The 27,935-nt window shown below is 34.2% G+C and overlaps 1 protein-coding gene and 1 long non-coding RNA gene across 3 annotated transcripts; both read left to right on the top strand.

Moving 5' to 3' along the window:
* The first annotated feature begins 1,105 nt into the window (after positions 1-1,105).
* On the top strand, positions 1,106-16,160 carry LOC112708793 (disease resistance protein RML1A-like). Of its 2 annotated transcripts, XM_072202428.1 has the most exons (6): positions 1,129-3,573; positions 3,700-3,805; positions 12,440-13,508; positions 13,601-13,900; positions 13,997-15,615; positions 15,748-16,160. In XM_072202428.1, the coding sequence occupies exons 3-6, from the start codon at positions 12,558-12,560 to the stop codon at positions 15,848-15,850; spliced, it is 2,973 nt and encodes a 990-aa protein (XP_072058529.1). In that variant the 5' UTR covers positions 1,129-3,573; positions 3,700-3,805; positions 12,440-12,557; the 3' UTR covers positions 15,851-16,160. The 2 variants fall into 2 exon arrangements, with proteins under 2 accessions (XP_025616507.1, XP_072058529.1); XM_025760722.3 differs by lacking the exon at positions 3,700-3,805 and having other exon boundaries at positions 1,106-1,733.
* On the top strand, positions 5,709-7,812 carry LOC140175268 (uncharacterized). Its single transcript, XR_011865306.1, has 2 exons — positions 5,709-6,180; positions 6,317-7,812. It is a non-coding gene; the product is annotated as an uncharacterized lncRNA (long non-coding RNA).
* Positions 16,161-27,935: the final 11,775 nt, after the last annotated feature.

Here is a 27,935-nt window from a genome sequence, read left to right as displayed (position 1 = left end):
ACATTCAAATCAGTGAAATATCAAAAAAGAGAGTAAATATGATGTAGTATGATTTGTTTTTTGTTCTTCTACCCCTTATCGTCAGCTAGCATTCTGATTTATAACTGTTGTAGCCTTGTAGGTGAAATATTCGTCAGTTATTTTCGAGATATCTAGTGCCAACTAAGTACGAGATTTGGGAAAAGAAATTTAATTTGTTACAGTAGACAGTTATCTATTTAAATTTTGCTTTATCCTACTAAAGTATAACTCAATTTTTTCGATATATTAGAATTACAGTACAAATATATTATCATTTTCATACTTATTTATTTTTTATTCTAAAGACCTATCATTTTTAGTGTAGTAATTTTTTTTAATAAAAATAATCGTTAAAATGATAAGGTCTGTCATCACCCTTATCCTCGATCGGTCAATCAAACGCAACCTGTCAACACGGCTTACATACAGGCAAAGGAACTTGCCCTGAATTTCAGTAGAAACCACCCAATAAGTTTCCTTTTTGTTCTGATGTGATAGTAAATATTTACTACATTTATCTTATTAATTTTTTTAGATATTTTTTAGTAATTTTATTTAAAAATTTATTATTAGTCAATAAATTATTATATATATAAGACAAAATTTAAATTTTGATACTTATTTAAATAAGTTAATAAATTAATCACTAAATTAATCTAATTTAATTTATTTTTATTTTTAAAGTATTATATCATATTATCTTATATAATACTTTAAAAGAATTTTGAAAATAATTTTTTGTTAATATTAGACTAAGTTTATTTATCTTTGTTTCTCCTTCTTTATTTCTCTTGTGTTAATTGAAAAAGAATCATATTTAATTTGTTTTATAAACTAATTATTGGTTGAGATAAATAAAAACAAAGAATAGTTTCCTAATTACATGGAAAATTACCTGCCGAAGACATATATAGTGACATACAGTTAGGATACGGGTCATCATCATCATTTAATTTTGTCATGAAGGAAAGTTCACCTCACTTCACCTCACATCACTTCCAGCTTGTTAATCGGTTGACTACCTGTGCGTCAATATTAGAGGTCTCGCTGCCTCCCTCTTATAAATTCACTATGTGTCTTTCACTCTTTCTTTTTATTTCACCATTTACTATGCATATTGTGATAATATAGCTAGAATTATTCTCCCATCAAAGAGACCTAAACCCTAATAGAATGTTGCTCTATAATTAGCAATTTATATCTAAGAATTGATTTATGGCCAACACTGCTGCTGGATCGTCTTCGGTGTCTCCGAAAACATACGATGTATTTCTTTGCTTCCGGGGGGAGGACACTCGGGAGAATTTCACCTGCCATCTTTCTGCCGGTCTCGTTGACGAGGGAATCGAGATATACAAATACGATGATCAGCTTGTAAAAGGTTGTGATATTTGGACACAGATTTCTTTGGCGATCGAGGGTTCACGTGTGTCAGTGGTGGTTTTCTCCCAAGACTTTGCTTCTTCCAAATGGTGCTTAGAGGAACTGGTCAAAATAATGGAGTGCAGAAGAGATACGGGGCAGGTTGTTATACCTGTGTTCTACAACATAGATCCCGCACACGTGCGGTATCAGAAAGAGAGTTACAAGAAATCTTTTGCGAGGCATGAATGGAATCTCTGTAAAAATCAGCAGAAAATTCGTAGGTGGAGAGAGGCTCTCACTGAAGCCGCCAATCTGGCGGGATGGGTCTCCGGAAGTCCTGGGATAAGGTAATTTATTATGACGGTTTAATTCAATGTCTAGAATCTAATACTTATGTCCTTTTCTTTTAACCTGCCTTTATTTATGTTTGAATATACTCGTTCTTAGCCGTCAATGTCCAAATAAGACAAACAAAAATATTATGCTAATCATAAGAAATTAATTTCTTAAATTCTAAATCATAAACATTTAATTTTAAATTTTAAATTTTAAAAATATTATTGTTAACTAATTAAAAGTTAATTTCATTCTCCAATCTAAAATAACTTAAAATTATTTTTCGTATTTTTATTTATTATTAAGAAAATAGATAACATTAAATATAATAATATATAATTATAAATATTATCTATATAAAATTTAAAAAATAAAATAAAATAATTAAGATTTTCTCCCTCTTAATGTCTCAGCAAAATAACTATTATATATAACTAATTTTATAATTAAAATATATATACCGTATGGCATTTTTTATTATAATTAAATCAAAATTTTTTCTTCTAAAATAAAAAAATGATCATTCCTCCTCTTCCATTATTTATCTCTCTTTTTTCTCTATTTATTTAATCTTTTTTTGTATATTATTATTAATTATTAATTTAACAACTTATCTCTCTTTTTTCTCTATTTATTTAATTTTTTTTATATATTATTATTAATTATTAATTTAACAACTAAAATATATCATGTGATAATTTTTTATTACAATTAAAATTAAAATTTGTTATATATTATTAATTAAATAAATTATATCAAAATAAATTATTTTTTATTATATTATTTTTATTCTAAATAAGTTTATTTTTTAATTTTACTTTTAATCATATTATTTTATTTTAAGTAAATTTATTCTTTATTAAGAGCGAGCAAAATTGCAAAATAAATTGAATAATTATCTCTTGTAAAAAATTTGAAATTATTGAAAAAAATTAAAATTTATTTAAAAATTAAAAATAAAATAAAATATTAAAAAAGTTCAATATATTAAAGATATTAAAGAATAGAAGGTATAATTTATACTTACTTGTATATGTAGTTATGTACAATGCTCTTTTTTTTTCTAAAAGTTTATATACTAGCCATTGTATAAATATGAATAAAGATTTTGAATTGGGATAAGTATGATTTTGGTTGTTAACGTAGAGGCCGAAAATTTATTTTGTCCCTGGCCTTTTTTTTTGCTACAAAATGATCTCAAAAGTTTCAGTTTGTTTTAAAATTGTCCTTCGAACGAAAACACCCTTCCCCTTATTTCCCAAAATCAACCATAAACAAAAGCAGAATTTGAAGCTAAACCAGAAGTGGAACCATGGTTTCCATTTAGTTGTTGGACTTCCTTAAGGCAAGTCAGGCTTTTCATCTCTACGATTGTTGTGCATTTGTCCAAGTTGGCCTCGATACCTCTTTGAGTGAGCATGAAGCCTAATAATTTTCCGGCCTTCACTGCAAATGTGCACTTTAAAAATGATTCAGTCTCATCACGTGCTTCCTTATTGTGGTGAATATCTCAATTAAGTCAGACAAGAGATTGAGGTCGTCTCTGGTCTTGACAAGCATGCATGTCGTCGACATATACTTCCATTAATTTTTTAAGATGAGATGAGAATAACTTGTTCATCATCGTTGATATATGGCCCCATTATTTTTCAATCCAAAAAGCATTATTATATAATAATAGTTAGTTTTTGGAGTGAAAAAAGAGGCATTCTCTTGATCCGACTTGTACATCGAAATTTGATTCCCGAGTATGCATCAATGAACGAACCGATATCTATACTCTGAAGCTGAGTCAACCAAAGCTTTAATGCTGGGAAGGGAATATGGATCCTTGGGACAAGCTTTATTGAGGTCGGTGTAATCAATACACATTCTCTATTTTCCATTTTACTTTTTCACAAGGTGTATTTTACCTCCTTATAAATCCGGCTTCTAATAAGGCTTACACTTGCTTTTCTACGACTTGTGCCCTTTCAGGACCGAACTTTCGTCGTTTTTGTTGTACAAGTCAAGACCTGGATAAATGGTGAACTTGTGACACATGAGGTTGGTGTCTATGCCAAGCATATCGGAGGCTTTCTAGGTAAAAAAGTCGGAGTTTTTTTGTAAGAGCTCAATGAGATTTGCTTATCATTTTTCATCCAAGTTGGCCCATATACTTGTTGTCTTTTCTGTCTGATCTCCAGTTTGAACCTTTTCAACCTTTCCTTCAGGTTTTGGACGTAGTTCTTCCCTTGTTCAGATACCATTGAATTCAATAGTATTGACTTCCTTACCCTCTATACTGCCTCTTAAGTTGAGACTTTCATTGTAGTACTTTCTTACTAATTTCTAATCTCCTTTTACAGTGAAAATTTCATTTGCAATTGGAAATTTTATGCATAGGTGAGGTGTAAAAACGACCTCAGCTAGTCGGTTTAATGTGGTCCAACCTATCAAAGTATTATAGGCTGACTTTACATCGACCATAATATAGTCAATACTTAAGTTTTTGGATTTCATGCTGATGATTGGTTTTTCGACGGTTTAGAATTTCACTAATGAAATCTCGTTGCAAGTATAGTTTCTAAACCAATAATAATCCTTTCATACAAAAGATTGTTTGTCACAAGTAACAAACCCCTAATTTTATAAACCGAAGTATTCAAACCTCGGGTCGTTCTCCCTAGGAATTACAATAAAGTGTCTTGTTATTGGTTTTGAGTTATTTTGGGGTTTTGGATAAGAAGCATGAAAAGTAAATGGCAATGAAAATAAACTAACAACTATAAAAGGCTCTTGGCAAGTTATGAGAATTAGAAGTCCTATCCTAGTTATCCTCCTCAATTGTGATGAGAATTGTTCATGGCTACCACTTAGTTAACCTCTAACCATGGAGGAAAGTCAAGTGGATGAATCAATTTGATTCCTCAAGTCCTAATCAACTCCTAAAGGAAAGACTAGCTTTAGAGGCATTCAAATCAATTAGCAACTTCTAATTATCAATCAACAAGGGAATTAGATAACTCAAGAGTCACTAATTACTCTACCTAGACCAAGAGGAACAAAACCTACACTAAAATCCAACCAAGCATTTCATCAAACACTTGGAAGGCATAAAAGAAAAACATAGTAAATCAACAACAAGAATAGAATCTAACAACAATTATTGAAAGGAATTAACAACAACAATCAAGGAAATCACAATTATCATGAATTACCTCAAATTGCATTATTGAAAGAAACAAAGGAGCAACAATCTATCCAAAACAAAATGAAGAATTACAATTATTAAAGCACATAACTAGAAAGAGGAAGAGGAGAAGATTAAGAATTGATAAATGAAAAGTGAATCAAAGCATGAATTAAACCTAGATCTAAGAAGAGAGATTAACCTAAACCTAATCCTAATTCTAGAGAGAAGTGAGAGCTTCTCTCTCTAAAACTAACTCTAAACTAATCCTAATTATGCTATATGATTCCTTAGATTCAATAATTGCCTCTCCCTTCAATCATTGATCTTTTTATTCCTTCCTATCAGCAATTGGCGCCAAAAATGGGTTCAGAAACCCTCTCAAATCGCCAGGCATGTGTTGCATTAATGAAGTCATGTGCTGTCACCGGCGCGTGCGCGCACGGTACGCGTGCGCGTCCCTGGCCGATTCTGCAATGTACGCGCGAGCGCCTTGTGCACGTGCGCGTGCTTGGCTGACTTTTCTTCTTTGACTTTTTATGCTTCTCTCCACTTGTATGCTTCCTTCCTTGCTTCCTTTGATCCATGCCTAGCCTATTTCAATCCTGGAATTACTAGCAAACATATCAAGGCATCTTATGGAATCAAGGAGAAATTAGAATTCATCAAAATAAGGCTTAAAAAGCATGTTTTTACACTTAAGCATAAATATGGGAGAGATTACAAAACCATGCTAATTCATAGGCTAAATGTGATAAAAGGTTATCAAAATACTCTAAATTCAATACAAGATAAACCCTAAAAATGGGGTTTATCACATGCCTTTACCAAAAGTCATATGTAACAAAATGAAATCAAGAGGTTGGATCGGCATATCTCCTAACTCAAAAAGGTTGTCTAGATAAGGCTTCAATTCCTTTTTTTCTAACCCGAGTTTATCAAAAGCGGGTTTGAATAAAATGTCATCTGAACTTTTCTGATCTATCAAAGATTTGCATTAGTAAAGATCATTGTGATTACCACAGGATCGTCATGACCAGGAGTCACCCCTTGGGCGTCTTCTTTAGTGAATGATATTGAAAGTAAGTCGGGTACTTCTCTTTCCTCGCTGACCTGGTAGACTTCTTTTAGATGTCTTTTCCGTGAAGACTTTGTTATGTCTCCTCCTGCAAATCCTCCATTTATCATGTGTATGTGCCTATCAGGGGGTTGTGGTGGTCGATGTCGCCGACCTCCATCTTCATCACATCTCTTCTTTTCCTTGAATCGTCCGATCTTTCTACAAGGTATCTGTCTAGTCGACCTTCTCTGGCCAATTTTTTTATGACATTTTTCAGATCATAATAATCATTAGTAGAATGTCCATATAGTTTGTGATACTTGCAATATTTTGTCTAACTTCCTTTTTTTTGTGCTTAATAGGATAAGGAGGTGGAAGTTTTTCAGTGAGGCAGATTTTTCTATAGATGTCGATAAGAGAAACTAGGAGCGGGGTGTAGTTATGATATCTTCGAGATTTCTCCAAGCTGTATTTCTCTTTGTTCTTCGCTGCCTTATCTTTGTCCTGAGCTTGGTAGGGAGAATTTGGCCTTGGGACTGGATCTCTAAGTCGGTAATTCTCCTCGATATTGATATACTTCTTTGTCCACTCTTGTACTTCATATAAAGAGGTCGGATGCTGCTTAGATATGGATTGAGAAAATGGTCATTCTCTAAGGTCATTAACTAACCCCATTATTACTACTTCGGGAGGTAAATTTTGTATTTCTAAGCAGGCTTTGTTGAACCTTTTTATATAAGCTTGGAGAGTCTCTCTGACTTCTTATTTTATCCCTAAGAGACTTGGAGCATGTTTGACTGTCTTTCTGAATTGAAAATCAAGAAAGAAACTTCTTTGCCAAGTCATCAAAGCAAGTCACCAACCTGGATGGTAAGCTATCAAACCACTTCATTGTTGCTTTGGTTAATGTTGTCAGAAAAGCTTTGCAACGAGTCGCATCGGACGCGTCGGCCAGATACATCCTACTTTTGAAATTGTTGAGATGATACCTTGGGTCGATCGTGCCATCATATAGAGATTCATGTCGAGATTTTGAAAATTTCTTAGGACTCTAAAAGTGATTTCCTCTCGTTCAGCGTTGTTGGTCCGATTTCGTAAATCAGCTTCTAATTTTAGAAGCTTTTTCTCGAGCTCCCTTCTACGTTGTACCTCCCTTCGAGGATCTCTTTCGGCTTTTCTTTGTCGCACGATCTCCTATTCGAGTTGCTCCAACCGGCCATATGATGTCCGTGTACTATTCTCATGATCTCAGTTGTGTGTGGAGGTTCTTCATTCTCAGATGGATGTACCTCTGACTATAGTCGTCGATTTTGAGGATTTCGTGATGTTCCTTCCCTATTAGGATTAATTGTTCTTTCTTGTCGTGGGGGTATTACAAGGGCTCGGTCGTCGTTACAAGGTTCGGGCTCGGATTCAGATACAGTGTGTTTGTCTTCAAATTGCTCGTACGCCATGGTTGGGTGTAGACTTCTAGGTCTTCGTTAGGCACCAATATTCCGAGGGTTATTTAAGACGGTGATTTGGGCCTGAACATGAGGTTCAGACTTTTTCTGAGGCAGCGTCTGACTTGTGATGGTGCTGAGGTGCCTTCGTCCGAATTCTTCGTAAGGAGGTGGGGGTAGTACCTGCATGAGACTCTGATACTTAAGTTAGCAAAGACTTTAGACAGATTTTTAGTATATTGAATTCAAAATATACTTGAGGGTGTCAATGTATTTATAATAAAGTTGATACTATCTTTTTAGAGTAGTTTCACCTTTAATGGTGGATAACTATTCACTTTTTTTTGTTAAGAAAGTTGTTGAGATATTCCTTCTAAATAAGTAAAAAATATCTTTGAAGTTAGTTATTCGATAAAGCTGAATTGTTGTTAGGGAGATTTTTGTTCAAGAATGAAATCTTATTGGAACTGTCCAGTTCATCCTTCGAAACCATATCCCATCCCGGATCTGATGAAATAGGATGAATTGAGACAGTATTTTGTAAATACATAATTATCTCAGACCTTGATATTTTTGCCCCCCTCAAAAACCCTATGAAACTTCACTGTTTCCTGGGATTGGCTTTGGGCTTTTCCTGCGCAGCTTAGGTGGAGGGCGAAGAAGGCCTCCTTTCGGAAGCATTCTATTCTTCTTACGGCTAGATCCAATCTCCTGGTCCCTGCGAAAAGTAAAAAGAATTTGAGCAAATATATTTCTATACAAAAATAGAGCATCTTATAGAAGTCTTTTCAAATAATTTTTTGTCTACCTTATCATTCTTCAAGGATCCTTTGATTCTATAATACTGATGGTTATTGTCAGTATCCCATACTTTCATATGGTGTCAAGTTAGAGAATGACACGTGTAAGTTGAGGTTAAATGGGGTAATGGATGCGTGTTGTGGTTTCGTTGCTTTCGTTTTGATTGTTTGATGAAAAATGATTAATTAACCGTTAATCACAAATTATGGGTTGTTGGATAATGGGTTGAAAGTTGGTGGCCCATGTGAAGTTGGCCAAGGGTAATGAAAAATTAAAAATTGGCCTAAAAAAAAATCAAAGTGGCTAGTTGAAAACCAAAGTGCATGAATGAATCCGTTTTTTTTTTCAACAAGTAATTAAAAAAAAAAAGACTCTCCTGAAAGTTGAAAAAGAGAAAAATGATACTTTTTTTTTTTTAATTTATAAAACGTATATCTTTTTGTGTTGCAAAGAGTTAAATAACATATATTTTAGTCTATTTGATTAAAATACTCATTTATAATTATTTTACATATAAATTAGTCATAATTATATTAATGTTTCAAAAACAGAAATAATAATACATAATATATACTTATTATTATTATTATTATTATAATTTTTATTTATCTTGAATATTTTAATTTGTTATAAAAATATTTAATTCAAACTTTTTTATATATTTTATCATTAATAAAAATATTAAAAATAATTAAATTTCTTACGTCAATAGTAATATATATTTTATATTATTAATATTATTATAATAGTAAAATTAATAACATGAAATAGATTTATTATTATATATATTCTATTTATTTTTTTATTTTATCATTAATCATGAAATATATAAAAAATTTAAATTTAAATTTTTTGCAACAATTTAAAATATTATAAATAAATTATATTTATTATATTAATAATAAATATATATTTTATATTTGTATTACTAATATATAATTACAATAATAATTATTAAAAATATTATAGTCAAATAGACTAAAGTGTATGTTATTTAACTCTTATATATAAGAAAGTGTATATTTTAAAAATAAAAAAGAGTATAATTTAGACATTTCATAGATAAATTCTTTTCTCATGAATTAATAAATAAAATAACTTCATTTATTGTTCAATCCCAATATATATTTTTAATAAATTTTATACATTAGTTAATCACACTAAATAATAAAATAGCTCGTTATAAAGCCAATGATCTTTCCATATCAAAATTTATAGATCCACTTTCGCATATTAAAAAAGCCTCTATAAAAAATAAAAGTAAATAAAATAATATAATTTAAATAAATTTATAAATTAAATAGAAATATTAATATTTTAATAAAAATATAATTTAAAAAAGTGATTTCGTAATATTATTTACTTAGAAAAATATAATTATTATATGCATATATGTTTAGGTTTTTTTGTAATTTTCATCGCTTATATTTTTAATTTATATATTTTTTTCAAATATTTATTATATATAATTCAAAAAGAATATCAATACTATGATTAGAATTAAGATTCAATTATTTTTAAATATATTTTTTTGATTAGTTTTATAATTATCAATGTAAAATCTTTATATATATAGAGAGAGAGAAAGATATTATTATTTTTAAATAATAAATATGAAAATTAATTATTTTTATTTGATTAATAGACCTAAAATCTAATTAATATAAAAATATACACATTAAATATAAAAATTAATTATATTTTTTATACCATATATTTTTAAATTATTTTATTTTTTAATAATGAATATTAAAATTAATTACCAATAAAAATTAAATTTTTTTCACATAATAATAAATTAAATAGATCAATAAGATTCTTATATAAAAATCCTTAGCACTTGATTTTCTCTTTTTTTTTTTTCCTTTACTTAGAGGATCCTACTATTTTTGGTCACCCAAGATTTTTATTCCCCGTTCTTTTAACCAAAGTGACCTCTTGACTCTAAATCTTTTTATTCGTAATTCAGAAGGCCAATACCATCATTAGTTTCAAAAGAAAATTATAACTCGATAATTACTGACAAAAACACTAATAGTAGTAGCTGAATCCTAATTTCTAAACCTAATTAGTAAATTAGCTCTTAGCCACCACATAGCTTCTATGTGTGAATTTCATATATATTGGCATTTTTGTACTTTTTTCTAAAACATGAGGACTGTTTAACAAAACAAGAAATCGCTGGATTCGCTTTCAGCATATGAAAATTTTTAATCTTTTAGAAGAAAAATCGTTGGGTCCGTAAAATTTTTTACTTCTTAAAAATAAAAATCGGTTAGTCTGAGTTGATCAAATTCAAAAATTGATGTATCCAATTTGTTTCAACTTCAAAAGTTGATGGATCCGATTTGTTTGTCTCTTCGAATTGCGAATACAAGGATACTACACTTCTTTATCTTTTTTTTTTTTTTGGACGTGTCACTTCTTTATCTTTATATGTGTGTATTACGCGAAGCTTGGTCAATAGGGTGTGCATGGCCGGATTCGGTCCGAAGATTCGATCCGATCCTGAATATTTTAGGGGCTAATTTAGTGTGATTTTATCTTGAAAATTTAGATATTTTCACATGCTAGTTTATAAGAAGGTATCAAGATAATGTAATGTTAACAGCGCGGTTTTTACCCGATATAATCGTGGCCCGAAAGTGTATAGATTTCATCAGGTCTAAGGTCGGATTCGGGTCTAATAAATAGGCCCGATATATATTTCGAGTCGGGTCTGTGTCACATCAAATCCGGTTTCACCCGACCCATGCACACCCCTATTGGCTATAAAATGGTTTCAAAGATTTCAATTTATTTTAAAAGCTTCCTTTGGACGAAAATACATTTCCTCATTCTTCTCCAAAATCAACCAAATACAGAAGCGCAGAGACACAAGCAAATGCAGAAATAGAAGTAGGCAAACAGAATGCAGAAGCAGAATATAAATGTAAAAAGCAAAAACAGTAAAATAACAACTAGAAAAACAATATCAACAACAATAATGAATAATGAAATCAGAGCAACAACAAAAACAAAACCAGAAGTAGAAACAAAAACAGAAGCAGAAGTAAAAGCAGAAACGACGAAGAGCATCGACGACCGAGTGCGGAGGAGGAGCAGAAACGATGAGCAGTCCGCGAGTGGCAACGGCGGCGCTGAACGCAGTCTCCCTTTTCCTTCCGATCTCTCTCTTCTCCCTTTCTCCTCTCTTGCTCTCTGCTTTCTCTTCCGATCTCTTTCTTCTCCCTTTCTATTTCTATTTGTCTCCTCCCTCTTCATCTGTGTGTGTGGTGATTTCTCCTTCCGTTCTCTCTATCACAAGCGGCGGCACGGCGGCGCTACCTTCCCTTTCCCCTTCTCCCGCCCCCACCCCATCCCACCGCCAATTTTCTTCTCCCTCTCATCGTTCCCTTTCTTTCTTTTTTTTTCTTTTTATTTTATTTTAGTTTATTTTATAATTTTTTAGTTAAAAACAATTTGGTAATAAAAATAAAAAATTTAATAAAAATGACCATTTTAAAATTAATTGAAACTTTTAGAATTATTTTGTAACAAACAAAAACTAAAAACAAAATAAATTTTCAGTTTGCAACAAAAATCAAACTTAACCTTAAAAATTACTTTTAATCACACACAGCCATTTTATTTTTATCTCCCATGCCAGAACTCGACTTCTCCATCTAATGCGTCATTATATATAGACTCCTCCCTCTTTGTCTCTTTCTCACTCTCTTTCATTTTTCTTTTTTTCTCGTCGTTGTCGTCTTTACACTCATCGTTGTTCTGCCATCTTTATGGCCACCGTCCGCCTCTTCGTCTGCATTATCTGGATCAATCTTCTTTTTTCTGTTTTTTTTTTTTTCCTAAGAAAAAATGAGAATGGTTCGAGTTTCGGTTTCGTTCGATTCATCGGTTTTCAGACAGTTTTTCGATTCTCTATTAGTATGTAAAGGAGACGATTTTACGTAAGGATCGAACCGTGTTGGACTCCGGTATGTAGTTGAACCAATGTGGTTGGGTTTTCAAAACATTAACCAGTACACCAAAAAAGAACTGCAAAGCCTTAGGACTAGCAACATCATCCTTATTCCTTACAAAACCTAGTGCATAACGTGAAGAAACGTATGCATCAAGCCATCAACATTCTGTTCAAAGATATAAGTATTCCTACTACTACAAAGAAAGAAAAAGAACGATTGTGTATCAAATTAATAGGTTCCCTAATTATTTCTCAATTTTGTTTTGCTAATATTCTAGGGACGACAGTGAACTCATTCGACACATCGTCAAGGATGTCTTGCAAAAGCTGAAACAGAGACGTCCGAATACAACAAAGTACCTTGTTGGAATTGAGAAAACTCAGAAAGATATTGAAATGTTACTCCAAAATGCTAAAATTATTGGAATTTGGGGTCCAGGTGGAATAGGAAAGACGACAATAGGCAAAGTCGTATATAACAAACTCTCTTCCCAGTATGACAGTGTTTGCTTGATGGAAAATATATCCGAGGAAACAAGAAGGTATGGACTACCACGTCTGTGTCGTAACCTTTTCTCGGACCTGCTAAAAGAAGACAATCCAACTCATAATGTTCGGAGACTGCAAACTAAAAAAGCTCTAATTGTGTTTGATGACGTTGATAGTTTCAAGCAATTAGAATACTTATGCGAGGACTCTCAAGTGCTCAGTTACCTAGGAGAAGATAGCAGGGTCATTATTACATCAAGAAACAGGCATTTGCTTGCTAACAAAGCTGATGAGATTTACGAGGTCAAGAACTTGAACCTTACAGAGTCTCTAAAGCTTTTTAGTTTGAAAGCCTTCAGCAAAAGCTATCCTGAAGAGGGATATGAGAAACTCTCTAAGCAAGTGGTTGAATACACAGGAGGAATTCCGTTAGCTCTTAATGTGTTGGGTTCACATCTTTCCTTCAGACTTGATAAAGATTTTTGGGAAAGTACCATGAGGAAACTTGAAAATTCCCCCAATGAAGACATTCAAAAGGTGTTAAGAGTGAGTTATGATGGATTAGATAGTCTTCAGCAGAAGATATTTTTAGACATTGCATTCTTTTTCATTGAAGAAGAAGAAGAGCGTGTCAAGAAGATACTACATGCTTCTGGATTCGAACCAAACAATGGACTGCTCGAACTTAAAGATAAAGCTTTAATATCCACTACATCTTATGACAGTAGAATACAAATGCATGGCTTGTTACAAGAGATGGCTTTGGATATAGTTCGTCGAGAATCCGAACTGAATCCTGGAGGCCGCAGCAGATTGAGGGATGTCAAAGACATTCGTGATGTACTTGAAAATAACACAGTAAGGAGAACAATTATACTAATTTGTTTCAGGCACATACTTCCTTCATATCGAAGTGGTGTTTAATTTGATGTAGTTTCTTTATTTGACAGGGAACTAATGCAGTTGAAGGCATAGTTTTGGACTTATCTCAGATAGAAGATTTACAGTTGAGTGCAGATGTATTCGAAAAGATGAATAGGATAAGGTTTCTGAAATTCTATATCCCCAGAAGTAAGAGTTCCAGTGAGAAGTATCTCCCTGAAGGCCTTACGCAATTTCCTAAAGAATTGAGGTACCTTCAGTGGGATGCGTACCCTTTGAAATCTCTTCCGCTGAGATTGTGTTTTAAATTTCTTGTTGAGATTCACATGCGACACAGCAATGTTGAAGAGCTTTGGCAGGGAAAGAAGGTAGACACATGTATATATTATATGCTTATTTCCCTATATTAATGAAAGTTTTATTAAAGATTTTCAGTTGTGATTTTTCCTTTCGAATTGTTGCAGGATCTTCACAATCTAGAAGTAATTGACCTATGTGAATGCAGAAAGTTGATGAACCTTCCAGATTTGTCTAATGCATCAAGACTTAGAACGGTGAATCTCTCCGGTTGTGAGATGTTGCATTATCTTCATCCAACAGTTCTATCTGCTGGTAAGCTTGCTACTTTGATACTGGATAGGTGCAAAAATCTCATGGAGGTTAAAAGTGAGAAGCGGTTAGAGTCTTTAGAGAAGATCAGTGTCAATGGTTGCTTAAGTCTCAAGGAATTTGAAGTTTGGTCAAGTTTAATTGAAAAATTGGATCTAAGCAAGACAGAAATTGAAACATTGCACACATCCATTGGACATATGGAGAATCTTAGGTCCCTCAATCTAGAAGGTTTAAAACTTAAGCATCTTCCAAATGCGTTGTCCGGCTTGAAATCCCTAAAATATCTTAATCTTTCTCGCAGCGGAGTAGAATTTGACAAACACCAGCTACATGTGTTGTTTAATGGCTTACAGTCACTAGAAAAACTACATGTGACAGATTGTAGTAACTTGTTTGAGCTTCCTGACAACATCAATGTCTTACAGAAATTGCAAGAATTAAGGCTTGATGGGAGCAGCATAGTGACACTGCCAGAAAGCATCAAGCACCTTAGAGTGCTGAAAGTTTTGTCGTTGGAGAATTGCAATAAGCTTGTGAGTGTGCCAGAGCTACCACCATCCATCACGGTGTTCAATGCCAGTAACTGCACTTCATTGGTATCGGTATCAGTATCAACTTTAAGGATGATGGGAAAAACGAAATGCATTTTGTTCAAGGATAGCTTGAAGCTGGATAAATATTCACTCCCTTATTCTATCACGGAAAGCCTCCACCTAACAATGATGAGTGCTGCATTTCACAATGTGCTAGTAAGAGTTTTCGACAACAAGCTCCATAATTACAACTACGTCAAGGTTCGAGGTTGTCTACCAGGAAGCAGAGTCTCAAGGCACTTCAAGAATCGAACAAGAGGGTCCACCATTACTATTAGACTCCCCAGCTGCACCTCAGTGCTGGGATTTCTTCTTTCCGTGGTTATCTCTCCAGGTGTTGCTAATGCTAACATTTACTGCAGATGTTACTCAGCAGATGGGACACCTATCGGTGAGAAAACTCGATGGTACTCTGTGATTGAAAGCTTGAATTCGGATAATGTGTTTATGTGGTATGATCCATACTTCAGTGACAGCATTCTCAAGCTTCATGAAACACATGTCTCTTTCAAATTCTATAGTGAAGAAGGATTGGAATTGGATATAATAAAAGAATGCGGTGTCCACGTAATAGGTCCCTCTGAGTTCCAGAGTGTTTTAGGGGAGATGGATTTGGAGTATGAGCAGAAAGTGGAGTTGGGAGTGAAGTTAGGATTGGCGTTAGACATCCAGCGCCAGGTGGATTCTAACGTGGATTTGCCTAATTTGCTGTTTGCGTTCGAGTATGGATGGAAGTTACAACCGCCAATGCAATCTGAGCTTGAATCACGACGCAGAGCCATGGCCGATGTAATTCGGAAACAGATGTGGGAGTTCATCTTTCCACCTTGTCCAGCTGCTGGAATGTGGGGAAACATCACACAGGATTTTGAAGATAGGTGAGGCCTCTTTCTTTCTTGTTTTTTTTTTTTTTTTTTTTTTGGAGAGAGGGAGAGACAGATGCTGTTTTTATTCTTAAAATTTTTAATATGTTTGGACTTTGGATACAACTAATATATCTTCTTCGATAGAGGGCTGGGCAGCGGCCATGGCGGTGAAAAGGTAAGGAGTAAGGACAAGGGTATCGCCAGAGTTTCGCTGCTGCCATCGGAGTTTGAACCGTTTGGGAGATAACTAGATAAGAAGATTAAGGTACAACTAATAAAGAGAATATCAAACATTATTTTGCATGTATAATTGTACACATTTCGGGAATTACAGGTTCAGAGCAAAAGCATACAAATATATAGATATTTTCTCAATGAAAAAGTCTACGGGCCAGCAACTTTTGTTTTTTTTTACCAGCACTTAACCATTAAAACAAGAGTGAGTGATATTCCACCATTAGATATAATCTCACACCATTAAAAACACTATTGATAGCCAATTGATGATTACAAAACACCAAAATTGCTGGCCCCTAGCATTACTCTTCCTCAATTTGTATGCGGTGTTGACACGGTAAGTTTTAGTATAATTGTTTTGTCGATTTTTAGCAAATTGATGGTGGTTTGATTCTAATGATTTGGGAGCGAAACCTATTTCTCTTTTGCAGGTATCAGTTTTATAAGTGCATCAAAGGTTCTCGAATTAAACGAGTATTAAAACAAGAAATAATTTTGAAAAGTGCAAAAAGGATAAAATAAGTGTAAAAGAAAAGATTTGAAAAGTAAACTGATTGAAATCGAAATGACTTGTGCTAAATTATAAAGAAAGCGATTAAAATGCCTTTAATTTAATCAAAGGACTTTTGACAGAAAACATAAAGATACTGAAATATAAATTAGGCAAATAAGTAAAAGAAATTTTGAATGTAAATATGACAATAAAACTAAAGGATGCTTTGAAAATAAATCTTACAAGAAAAAATAAAGTTTACAAAAATTGTAAATAGAAAATTAAAGGCAATGGAAGGAACCCTACAAAAATCGAACTCGAATGCAGACTCAGAAATTCGCTGGGGATGTGAGTGTGCTTGAGTATATTTCTGAAAAAAATTCCAACCCTTATTTCCTAAAACTTACTAATATTTATAACTCATATCTGTAACCGACCATAAATTACACGATGTTGCCTTGTATGCGAATTCTTAGGTAATTGTTCCCACTCTTTTACCCACAGACGTTACCCATAAAATTTTCACTCAGATAAAGCCTCCGACTTCTCTACTTATGTAACCGCTCGGTTCTCTATTCGAACAACTGTTCGATTCTTCATTCGAGTACTTGTTCGATTTAACAAAGTGTCTAAGTTGAGTCCGTATCAAATAACTTTCGATTAATGCCTGCACGTGCGTCCTTTCGACCTTTGCTTCCTTCTTGACTCTTCACTAGCGTTTCGAATCAACTTAGTCTTTCGAAGATAATTATTTCGACCAACAAATTGTCCCCTAGGATTAATGTGTTTGCCTTCGAAGTCGTTTCTTGGAAGATGAAACACTTAATCCTAATCCAATCGTCAGGCACCTTTACTGATAATAATTACCATTTACTTTCTCCATTAATTCTGACCAGTTTGACACATCTCCCACGATTCACACTTTCTCTCTCCACCACTTCGCCTTCTTCGCAAAGTTACCTCATTCTCCTTTGAATTTTCTCTGTAATAACGGCTGAACAAAAACTCCGTTAAATTCGACACTTCCGTCTTTATTCAACTTTCTCGAATCCTTATTCCCTCAATTTCTCATGCATTCACTTTTCTTGCATAATTTTTACTTTTCAATCTTCATCCTTCCTTGCTCTTCAATGGCTGCTTCTTCATCCTACGTTGCTGCACAAGACAAAGGCAAAGGCCCCATGGTACAACCACTGGCTCCTCCAGCTCTTCATGTGTTGAATCAGGTCAATGATGAAGTCATTGATGACCCACAACTTCAAATTAATAACCCTAGAATCCTTATTTCCTTCACTGTGGATGAAGATATCCATTGTTTCATTTGTCCCATTGAGAACTTGGAAAGAGCAAACAAGAAACTTCCTTTCTTTCCCAGTACCCAAGGGGAAGACTTGTTGACCAATTAAGACCTTGATATCTTTTTTTTCACCAATCAAAAACCTTTTAGGAATAATCTGAAAATCAACCCTCGTGGAACTGACTTCACAGCCTGGTACGGCCGTCTTGCTCCATCGAAGAACACTGCTTGGGGGTTCTTGGGATTTAAGACTTTCTGAGACTCTCTCACTACTCACCTTCAACGCTCCCTTAGATGATTGGAGCCGTAACCTTTTTCTAGAATAGGAATACCAACAATTTCTACCTTGCTTGTGGAATGATTGGTATGTCGCCTTTAGACGTAGCTGCTATTACAAGACTCCCGATTAGTCCTCCAGACTTCACTTCCGACATGCAACCCAGGCAACAATACAACATTTCTCCCATGACCTCCTACAATGACTTCATAGCTCATCATATGAGTGCAGAAGGTAACCCTGTTATAGATGATGAGCACGTAGCTTTTCTGTTCTACTAGCTAAATGCAATTGTCTTCTGCTCTCGAAGTGTGCAGATGCATAAGCTTTTTCTTCCTCTTGCTTCCTTACTTCATGAGGGAAACAACTTCAATTTGGCCAAGCTTCTTCTAGGGCATGTTTTCGAAGAACTTGGCCAGTTTGTTAATTGTCTTCGAAACAATTATTTCATCAGTACAGGTGGTCCTCTCTGACTTCTCCAATTATGGCTTAATGCCATTTTTGAAAAGTATATGATAAAGTCTGAAGGTGGTGTTACAGACAAACAACACATTGAAGGCTTCCGATTGGCTAATTTCAAGCTAGATTTCCCAGAAGCACAATCGGATGAAGACCGATTTTGGACTATCTTTTCTCTTTTTTATTCTTACAAAGACTTTCATAATGAGGACCTCAATTTCACCTCTTTTTTCGTCGAAATTGTGGTCCTACTTCGCTCGAACGCCTACTCTTCTCCAACGATACTGAAGAAAATGAGCTTGCTAACAGGAGTTGGGCAAATTTACTGGTTGTACAGGTGATTCCTATAGGGCTACCTCAACATAAAAAAGAGTATTTTAAAGTAACTATGTATGCCCCTCATTACACAGCTAGGCAACTTGGCTTCTCACAAGCTATCCCAACTCCGCTCCCTAGAAACAGCTGGCCATTTTGCCATTGATGAGTTTGAAAAACTCTAATTTAAATTAGTGATGATCAAACATTATTAATGTGATAAATTGCAAAATTATTAGTTGTTTCTAATTTACAAATGTTGATTTAAATAATTTTGCTATGCAGGATTTTAATTGGGCCGAAAATAAAGGAAATCTACAACAAGCCCAATTTGATTAAAAAATATTCAGCATTCATACAAATGGTTTCAATCATTGTGGCTGAATTGATTTGGGCCAGATTTAAATGTGCAAGCCCAAATCTATTGTTGGTGTATGACCAACTTGCTTGGTCCGAAATCAAAAGGAAATGGGGGCACAATATTGCTTTATCCATTTAACAAATGAAACCCATTCCTTTGATCATGTTGTTGCATGCTCCAACGGATATTACTTTTATTCTTTGATGGAATCCAAATTTTATTAATTGGAGTTATTGCAGACCTTGGAACAATGAGAGAGAAATTGATTTGATGGTGATCATCAATGCTACACGCTACTCAGCAAAGGGAAGTAAAAGCAACTTATTTTAATTAGTTTATTCAAACACATTTAATTGCTTTTCTTCCTACTCTTTCTTCTCTCTCTAATCTCACTTCTCACTTTCGGTCATATCACAGCAGCAACCATGGAAGCTAAAGCTAGCCACCAAAGAGAAGAAGAAGCACGCTACAAGACCATCACAATGATGGCAAGAAAAACAAAACATAAAGTATGTAGTGGCTAAGATCTTCAACCATGAATGGTAAAATTTGGTGAAGATATCTTGGCTTCTCCATACCAAAATTGGATGATGAAGATTTAGGTCAGAGGAAGATCTCAGGGATGGCTCGTCTCTGCTTTTGAGTTCACTCATCACAGAAGGTAGCTAGGGTGGCTACGTGAAGGAGGAATCAGAAGTAGAGCAGGAGGAGTTGTCATGCATAATGAAGCATCAAGGGCTAAAAGTTCTTCTTGGAATGCAAGCAAGAAGGGATGGCTCGGATTGGTGCTTATTGGTGACCAAGGAAGGACCAGAGATAATTGCATGTTGGTTAATGCATTCTGTTTCCTCTCCTCTCTCTCTGGCCGAACCGGTTTGCATGAAGAAAAAGAAGTTTAGCTTGGTTTAGTTGGTTTCAACCGTAGAGGCTTCCCCCTATAAGTAAGGGTGAACAGTCAGGGTTTGAAGCAAGGAGTGAGAATGCAAGGCACAGAGTTCTCAGAGCTACCTAAGCTAACATATGTTCTTCTCTTTCAATGTATTCTGTTTTGTATTTTTCTGTTTAATTTTGTCTGTCTTGAGTCTCATGGAAAAAGACAAACAGTGAGGTTTGTAACAAAAAGCCATAGAGCGAAAAAAGGCAGAATGGACAAAATTAAAAGAAAAATTCATAGATGTCCTTAGAGTTCCTTTGTACATCTGTGTTGTGTTTCATGATTCTGTGGGAATCTCCTTGTAAGTTGGGTTAGCACTTTACAGTTGAAAGCTTGGTAGTGACCAAGTCAAGTTCAGGATTGGGTTTAGAATTATGGACTTGTCCCAGATAGGAAGGGTAGTTCCTAGGGAGAATTAATGCTTGTAATCAAGAATGATTATAGTGAAATTTCATCATTTTTTTGATGGAGACTGGATGTAGGCTGCACTGCACTTAGCAGCTGAACCAGGATATATCTGGGTGTAATTTTCTTTCTCTTCTACTCCATTTTCTGTTTCTGCTGCACAGGAGATAAAACCGCAAAATATCTCGTGCCAAGTGACGAGACAAAAAGAAAAAGTATCGGGGCTAGGGACGAGACAAAAATATAAAATCTCCAGAAATTGTTTCAAAAACCAGCAAGTGTTCTGAAGTGAAAAAGAGGCTAAGATTCAACCCGCTTCTCTTAGCCACTGAAACCATCAGCCATATTACTTTGGCTTCAAAGAAAGAGCTTGATATCAGCCTCTTGAAAAATCAGCAGCAAAAAGAAGGCTATAATTACCTTGCTTATGGTCGAAGCTCATACATCACAAAATCTTGCTTCGATTGGTGGACTGTTTACTACTCTAAGTACATTTGTTCCCTAGAAGAGATCAAGCGTTCTGCTATCCATGTGGTCCGTGCTGCTGAGGATTCTCCAAAGAGAACTAAGAAAAGAAAAGCCAAAGCTACAGCTTCCTCTCGCCAACCACTAAAGAAAAGTCGACGGACACCTTCGAAAACCTCTAGGAAGGTAATTATATTCATACGCTCATTCTTTAACTGAGATTCTTCGAAAACCATATTTACTTCCAACTCTTTTAATCTTAATCTTTCTTTAGTTACAATTGCAACCATCGAGTGAAAGTTCTGATAAAAGTGAGCCATCTATTCAGAATATTCTTCCTGCATCCTCACAATCGAAGGATACAATTGATTCAGATTCTGGCTCTCAATTGGTTCGAAGAACAAGACCCATTCCAGTAACATTATATCATTTTCACATATATTTCGATTTAGTCAAAATAAATCTCGACCTATTGTACCTTGCATTTCAGCCCGTTATTGCTGCTCAATCAATCACCTCATCTCTGGCACCCGACCAGCCACATCAACAACAACAACAAGACTTAGGACAACCCACATCTCACTCATCAATCCAAGCCACAGAGTCTGTTCAACCTCTCCAAGTCGCTTTTCCACATCCAATCGAGACTCAAGTAGTTGACTTAACAAAGGAGCACATCCATCACTCTCCAACACAAACTTTGAGTATTGGACATGTCTCTCCAACCAACCAGACTGCACCTTCTACTGAATTTCAAGTGGCCCCTGATTCTGACTCTCCCTCTCGAGTTGCTGAAACTACTGCTCCTGATTCAGATTCTCCATCTAGAGTTCTGAAAACCTTTCCTTCTCCTCAAAGAACCTCCAGCCCTTCCAAACAAGCTGAACTTCAAACTTTTCTTGGTCAGGGATCTGGAGGTTTGGGTGTTACTACCGAATCTGCAAACGCCAACATGGTTAACCTGGTCACCATCCTAAACCAAGCTATTCAGGAGGACAAGGTGCCTATTTCTACCCTTGTGCTCATTGGTCCTTCTAGATTTGGTCCTTCATCTGAGTTGAATGTTAATGCTCGAGAATAACTTCTGTCACTTCTCAAGCTCCTGGACTACCCACCCATCGAATAGACCAATGACGCAGCCCTGAACAAACTTTTGTCTGATATTTTAAGTTCATCTCTTGAACTCCATGTCCTGTCCTCATACTCTGTCATAGTCAAACAGTTCATACAAGTTGCTAACAGGAGCGTAACTACCCAAGAAAACTACAAGAGATCAAGCGTACAGTGGCTCAAATTAGAACTGAATCTGAAAGCTATGCTGTAGCTCTGTAGCCAATCAAGACTTCCTGTGAAGAATTTGATTTAAGAATCTCTCAGGCCCTCTCCATTCAAGCTCACTATGATAATGAAGAGAGAAAACTTGAAGTAGAATTGGCTTAGCTCAATGAAAGACTGGCAAAAATTTGAAAGATGAGGGAAGATATAGCTACACATCTAGCCACTGTCTAGCATGAACAACAACAACTTGTGCAAGAAATAATTTCTATTGAGGCCAAACAAGAAGAATGTGAGAAACAACTTGACAAGGCCCGATATGAAGAATTCAGGCATGTTGAGACACTTTTAACTCTGGACAATGAAAGGGTAAAGCTACACTCAGACTTAGCAGAGCTTATGGCGCCTTACATTTCTTCACCTTAGACTTCTGTACTTGTAATGGTTTTCTTTATTTTCAGACTTATGCTTTTAAACCTAATTTAGCAAACAATAATATTGCTTCAAATATTTTCCATTTATCGAATTGATTATATTTCCGGATTCAATATCCTTGACTCGATATGTATTTTCATAATATAATCCTATCACTTGGAAAGGGCCTTCCCAAGTATGGGACCATTTGCCAAGAACTGTCGATTTTTTTTCTATTGGCAAAATAACTTTTAAAACCAATTCACCTATATTGAAACATTTCTCCTTTATTCGATGATTGTAATTTCGAGCAAAACTTTTTTTTTGTCGAATTATGTTTTCAAGTGCCAATATTCGCTCTAAGTCTAATTCATTCAACTCATCAAACATTACATTCCAATAATCATCGACTAGCAAATCATTTTGTCTTGACACCCTCAAAGTATTAAAATTAATTTCCAATGGTAACACAGTATCATGGCCATACACTAATTTATAGGGCGACGTATCTGTCGACCCTCTTGGTGAATTTCGATAAGCCCATAATACTTAACTTAACGTTTCATGCCAAGTCCGAGGTCAATTTCTGATATATTTTTTAATCAAACTTATCAAAATTTTATTTGCTGCCTCAACTTGCTCATTGGCCTGTGCATAGTAGGGGGTTGAAGTAACCATATTGATATTCCTCGAAGCTGCAAAATTTTTGATTTGCTAACCAATGAACATAGTCCCTTTGATTAGTGCTCAATGTTTGAGGAATTCCAAATCGATGGATTATATGTTCCTCAATAAAATCTATTATTTCATTTGCCCAACCTTTATTATAGGAACTGCTTCAACCCACTTTGTAAAATAATCAATTGCTACTAGAATAAATTTATGATGTTTCGATGAAGGAGGATGAATCAATCCAATTAGATCCAAAGTTTAACCCCTAAACGGCCATGGCTTTATAATCAAATGCAACTCAGACGATGGGATCTATTGTATCGATCCATGCTTTTGACATTCTAGACACGCCTTTGCATATTAGATACAATCTTTGATCATGGATGGCCAATATACGTGATTTTGATATAGCACCTATTTCATCTTCTTCCCAGCTTGATGAGCATCACATATCCCTTTATGGACTTCACCTAAAGCAATGTCTTTATCATCTTGACTTAGACATCTCGACAGACTTCCATCGATTCCCTTCTTATACAACTCATCAGCCATCAAGACAAAATTCATTGCTTGTAATTTTACCTTTCTATCGACTGGGATGCTGGAATTCTTTAAATATTCAGCAATAGGCTTCCTCCAATCATCATCTTCCCATTTGCCTATACACAAAGCTTCCCTTGCATCTGCAGGCACCAAAATTTGATGGATACTGGCTAATTTTCTTAAAGTTTCTGGGCCAATTCTATATCTCGAAACAATTTGGACTAATTCATTAGCGATCTCGTTATGAATCCTTGGGATATGAACTAAAGAAACTTTTCAAAAAGCGGTTAACAATTCCCAAGCCGTTGCCAAATATTTTTGCAACTTCTCATTATTATATTTGAACTCCTTTGATAATTGTTTCAGGACTAACTGAGAATCCCCTAGGATTCAGACTTCCAAAGTCCCTTTTCCGATCAATATTTCAAGGCCCAAAATTAAAGCTTCATACTTTGCCATATTATTCGAACAAGGATATTTTAACTCGAACAGGAATTCTGATAGAATCCCTTCTGGTGAGATAATTAGAATTTCAACCCCTGCACCATCTTTGTGCTTCGATCTATCAAAATATTACTTCCAGTAATCGATTTTAATGTCGAGTACATTTGCCTCCTGGTCATTCAGATTATTCAAATTATCAACTAAAAATCTGCAATGACTTGACCTTTCACAGCCTTGGCAGGGACATATTGTAAATCGAATTCTGTCAAAGCTAACATCCAGTGACGGACCCAGAAAATTTTAAAAGTGGGGACAAAAAAATATATATTAAAATAAATTTTGTTAAATATTATTAATTATATAGAGATATAAAAATTAAAGAGTTAGTGAACACTTTCATTCTTAAAATACTATTCATTATATATATTTTATAAAAAAATATTTTTTATTTCTAAAACTTGAACTTAAAATATTTTAATTAAATTATAAATACCTTATTATCCTAACTAATTTTTATACACATTTAATAATAAAAGACTGAATTAATTGGTATATTAGCGGCTAATGATACACTAATATTTATAATTTGAAACTAGAATTATATATAAATACTAAAAAGTTTAAATCTGTATACGAAAAGTATGTTTATATAAAATAATAGAAACATAATTCACAATTTTTTCTTTCTTTCTTTTTAAAATAATTAAATTTGTTATATATTTTTTAATTTAATTTTGATATAATGTCAGATGAAAAATTTTATACATCTGTTTAATTATGTATTGTAATTAAAATATTTTTCTATTACTATTTCTAAAAATAAAAAATATATTCTAAATTAATCAATTTATTTTAAAATTTTATACGCAACATAGGTACATATTATAGAACAAAAGATAAAAAATAAGTAATAAAAATGAATAAATCGAAAATAAAATAAAATATATAAAGTCACCAAGAAAATAAAATATTAGATTAATACCTAAACTACAATTGTTTGAATTAAAATTTGCAATTGAAAATATCAAAAAGAGAAATAATAAAATTAAAAGATACATAGGGTCATGGAGAACTATATAAAAAACATAAAAAAAATTAAAATTTATTTTTTGATGAAAAGAAGATGACCACTAGATAAAAAATAGAAAAAAGGTTGAAAATATAAAAATAAAAAGAGGGTTTAAGGGAATAAAGGAGTGACGATACAAAAATTAAATTTGATTTGGTTAAATAATAATCAAAATGATAGAGAAATAAAAAAAGTGAATTTGGAACTTTAGCTAATTGAGTTTAATTTATTAATAGTGGGGTCATTTAAAATTTAAAGTGAGGGCATATTATATATAACTATATTTCTTTTAAAAAAAGTTAAAAACACTGTGGGGGAAAGTGCCCCCTCTTCTTTGCTACTGGGTCCGTCCCTGCTAACATCCATTTCCCTAATCGACCTCGTAACATTGGAAAACTCAACATATATTTGATGAGATCAGTTTGTGCTATAACCTTTACTAATTTAGCCACCATGTAGCATTTTAATTTCATGCATGCATAGTATAGGGATAAACACAATTTTTCTATTTGAGAATACCTTGTTTCAATATTGGTCAAAACACAACTAAGGTAATAAACTGCCTGTTCATGCCCATTTTCATCGTCTTGGGCTAGCATACATCTAATTGTGTTTGTAGATGCTGCGATATACAATTTCAAGGGCTCATGACGACGAACATTCGCCATTATTGGAGCCTTAGATAAATAAGTCTGATTGACTCAAATGCCTGTTGATGCTCATGGTCCATTCAAACTGTGAATTATTCTTTAGTTTCACTAAAGGAGCAAATACCCTGGTTCGATCAGAAAGATTCGAAATGAACCTTCGAAGATAATTAACTTTCCCCAAGAATAATTGCACTTCCTTTTTCGATCTTGGCAAAGACAGTGCTAATATTGCATTAGCCTTGCTTTTATCGATTGCAATCCCCTTTTTTTATGAACAACAAAACCTAAGAAATTCCTAGTCGATACACCAAAAGCACATTTCAAATGATTCATTTTTAACCCCTTTTTCCGCATAGTAACAAATGCTTTCCTAAAGTGATCAATATGTTGATTCACCGAAATCGATTTGACCATAACATCATCAATATACACCTCCATAAATATCCCAATATACTCATGGAATATGGCATTCATTGCTCGCTGGTAAGTTGCACCAGCGTTTTTCAAACCGAAAGGCATAACTACCCATTCAGTGCCTAATGCCCCAGGACAACGAAAGGCAATTTTTGACACATCATCTTCTGCAATGAAGATTTGGTTATATCCTTAGTAACCGTCCATAAAATTTAAAATTTCATTTTCCGCTGCAGAATCGATCAACATATCTGCGATTGGCATAAAATACTCATCCTTCGGAGTAGCATTATTTAAGTCTCTAAAATCAATGCATATCCTTAACTCTCTATTTTTCTTCATTACAGGAATAATATTCGATACCCATTCAACATAACGTGCAGCTTGAATAAACTTTACTTTAATCAACCGTTCTATTTCTTTCTTAATCTTTTGATTGATTTCTGGAGCAAAATGACGAGGAGTTTGCTTCATAGGTCGAGCATTTGGTTTCAATGCTAATCGATATTCTACAAGAGAACGATCGAGACCAGGCATCTCATGATAATCCCAAGCAAAACAATCTTTGAATTCATATAAAAGATGGAAAAATTCAGTTCGAAAGGGATCTACAAGATCTTTACAAATATAAGTAATTCAAACATCGTCAAGAGACCCCAAATTAATTTCTTCTAAGGGATCTTGAGATTCAAATCCTTTTAAACGATCCTCATCTTTTACTGAATATTTTTCGAAACCCAAAGGTTCTAAATCATAGAAGCAATCGAAAGAGAAATCAACAGATTCATTAGGAATAAAATGAACTTGATCATTTGATGGATTAACATCAGCTTTATTTTCAACATAATGGACTTCTGATATTAAATTAGCAGTTCGACTAACAATATCATTTGTATTACATAATGAAGACAAACTTAAACCATGACTAAACTCGATTGAAGACATCGAGTTGTTGCCACTAAGAGAAGAAATTGCATTCCTAAATGATTCCACTTCATCAGAAGAACCACCTTTATTTTCTACAGAATGAAAATTACTTAAATAATTATTTAAAATTACCAGATAATCCGAGACATCTTGCACCCGTTCCATCGAATAATGCCACAGATCCCTTAAGATGAACAATCCCATCCAATTGGGGTAACATTCAGCTGTGGATGGCGCAATTTCACTGTCAAGCCTTCTGAAGACAAGTAGCAGCCTTCGCATTTATAAGAATTCAACGCCCTATCAACATTTAAAGGCTTCAGTTTCGGACTATATACCCTGAAATCGACATGCAGCTGTTTGACATATAAATTCGAATCTGCCTTAACAACTTCACGCTTGCCATCCTCTGTCCAAAGAAGGACACTTTGATGCACAGTAGATGGTATAGCTCCAACTCTGTGAATCCAATCTCGACCCAGTAAAGCATTGTAACTTGCTTTCGATGGCACCACCACAAAATAGTATTTCGTTCAGATGACCGTACTTTCACTCCCAAAGTAACCAGACCTTTCGCAGGAGTAGAAGAGCCACTAAAGTCTGTTACAATAATATTGGTGGGGACCAAATCATCAGGATGCTTACCAACCTTCATCAGCATCCTTTCTGGTAAGAGACTAA

The sequence above is a fragment of the Arachis hypogaea genome, chromosome 9, assembly GCF_003086295.3.
Source record: "Arachis hypogaea cultivar Tifrunner chromosome 9, arahy.Tifrunner.gnm2.J5K5, whole genome shotgun sequence".
NCBI lineage: Eukaryota > Viridiplantae > Streptophyta > Magnoliopsida > Fabales > Fabaceae > Arachis > Arachis hypogaea.
The sequence above is the reverse complement of the archived record's forward strand: the minus strand, read 5'-3'. Positions and strand labels throughout refer to the sequence as shown.

Coding starts and splice junctions, on each gene's coding strand:
- LOC112708793 (XM_025760722.3), top strand. CDS start 1,237: ATGGCCAACACTGCTGCTGGATCGTCTTCGGTGTCTCCGAAAACATAC. Junction 1,734..12,439: donor TCCGGAAGTCCTGGGATAAG/GTAATTTATTAT, acceptor CTAATATTCTAG/GGACGACAGTGAACTCATTC. Junction 13,901..13,996: donor AGCTTTGGCAGGGAAAGAAG/GTAGACACATGT, acceptor GAATTGTTGCAG/GATCTTCACAATCTAGAAGT.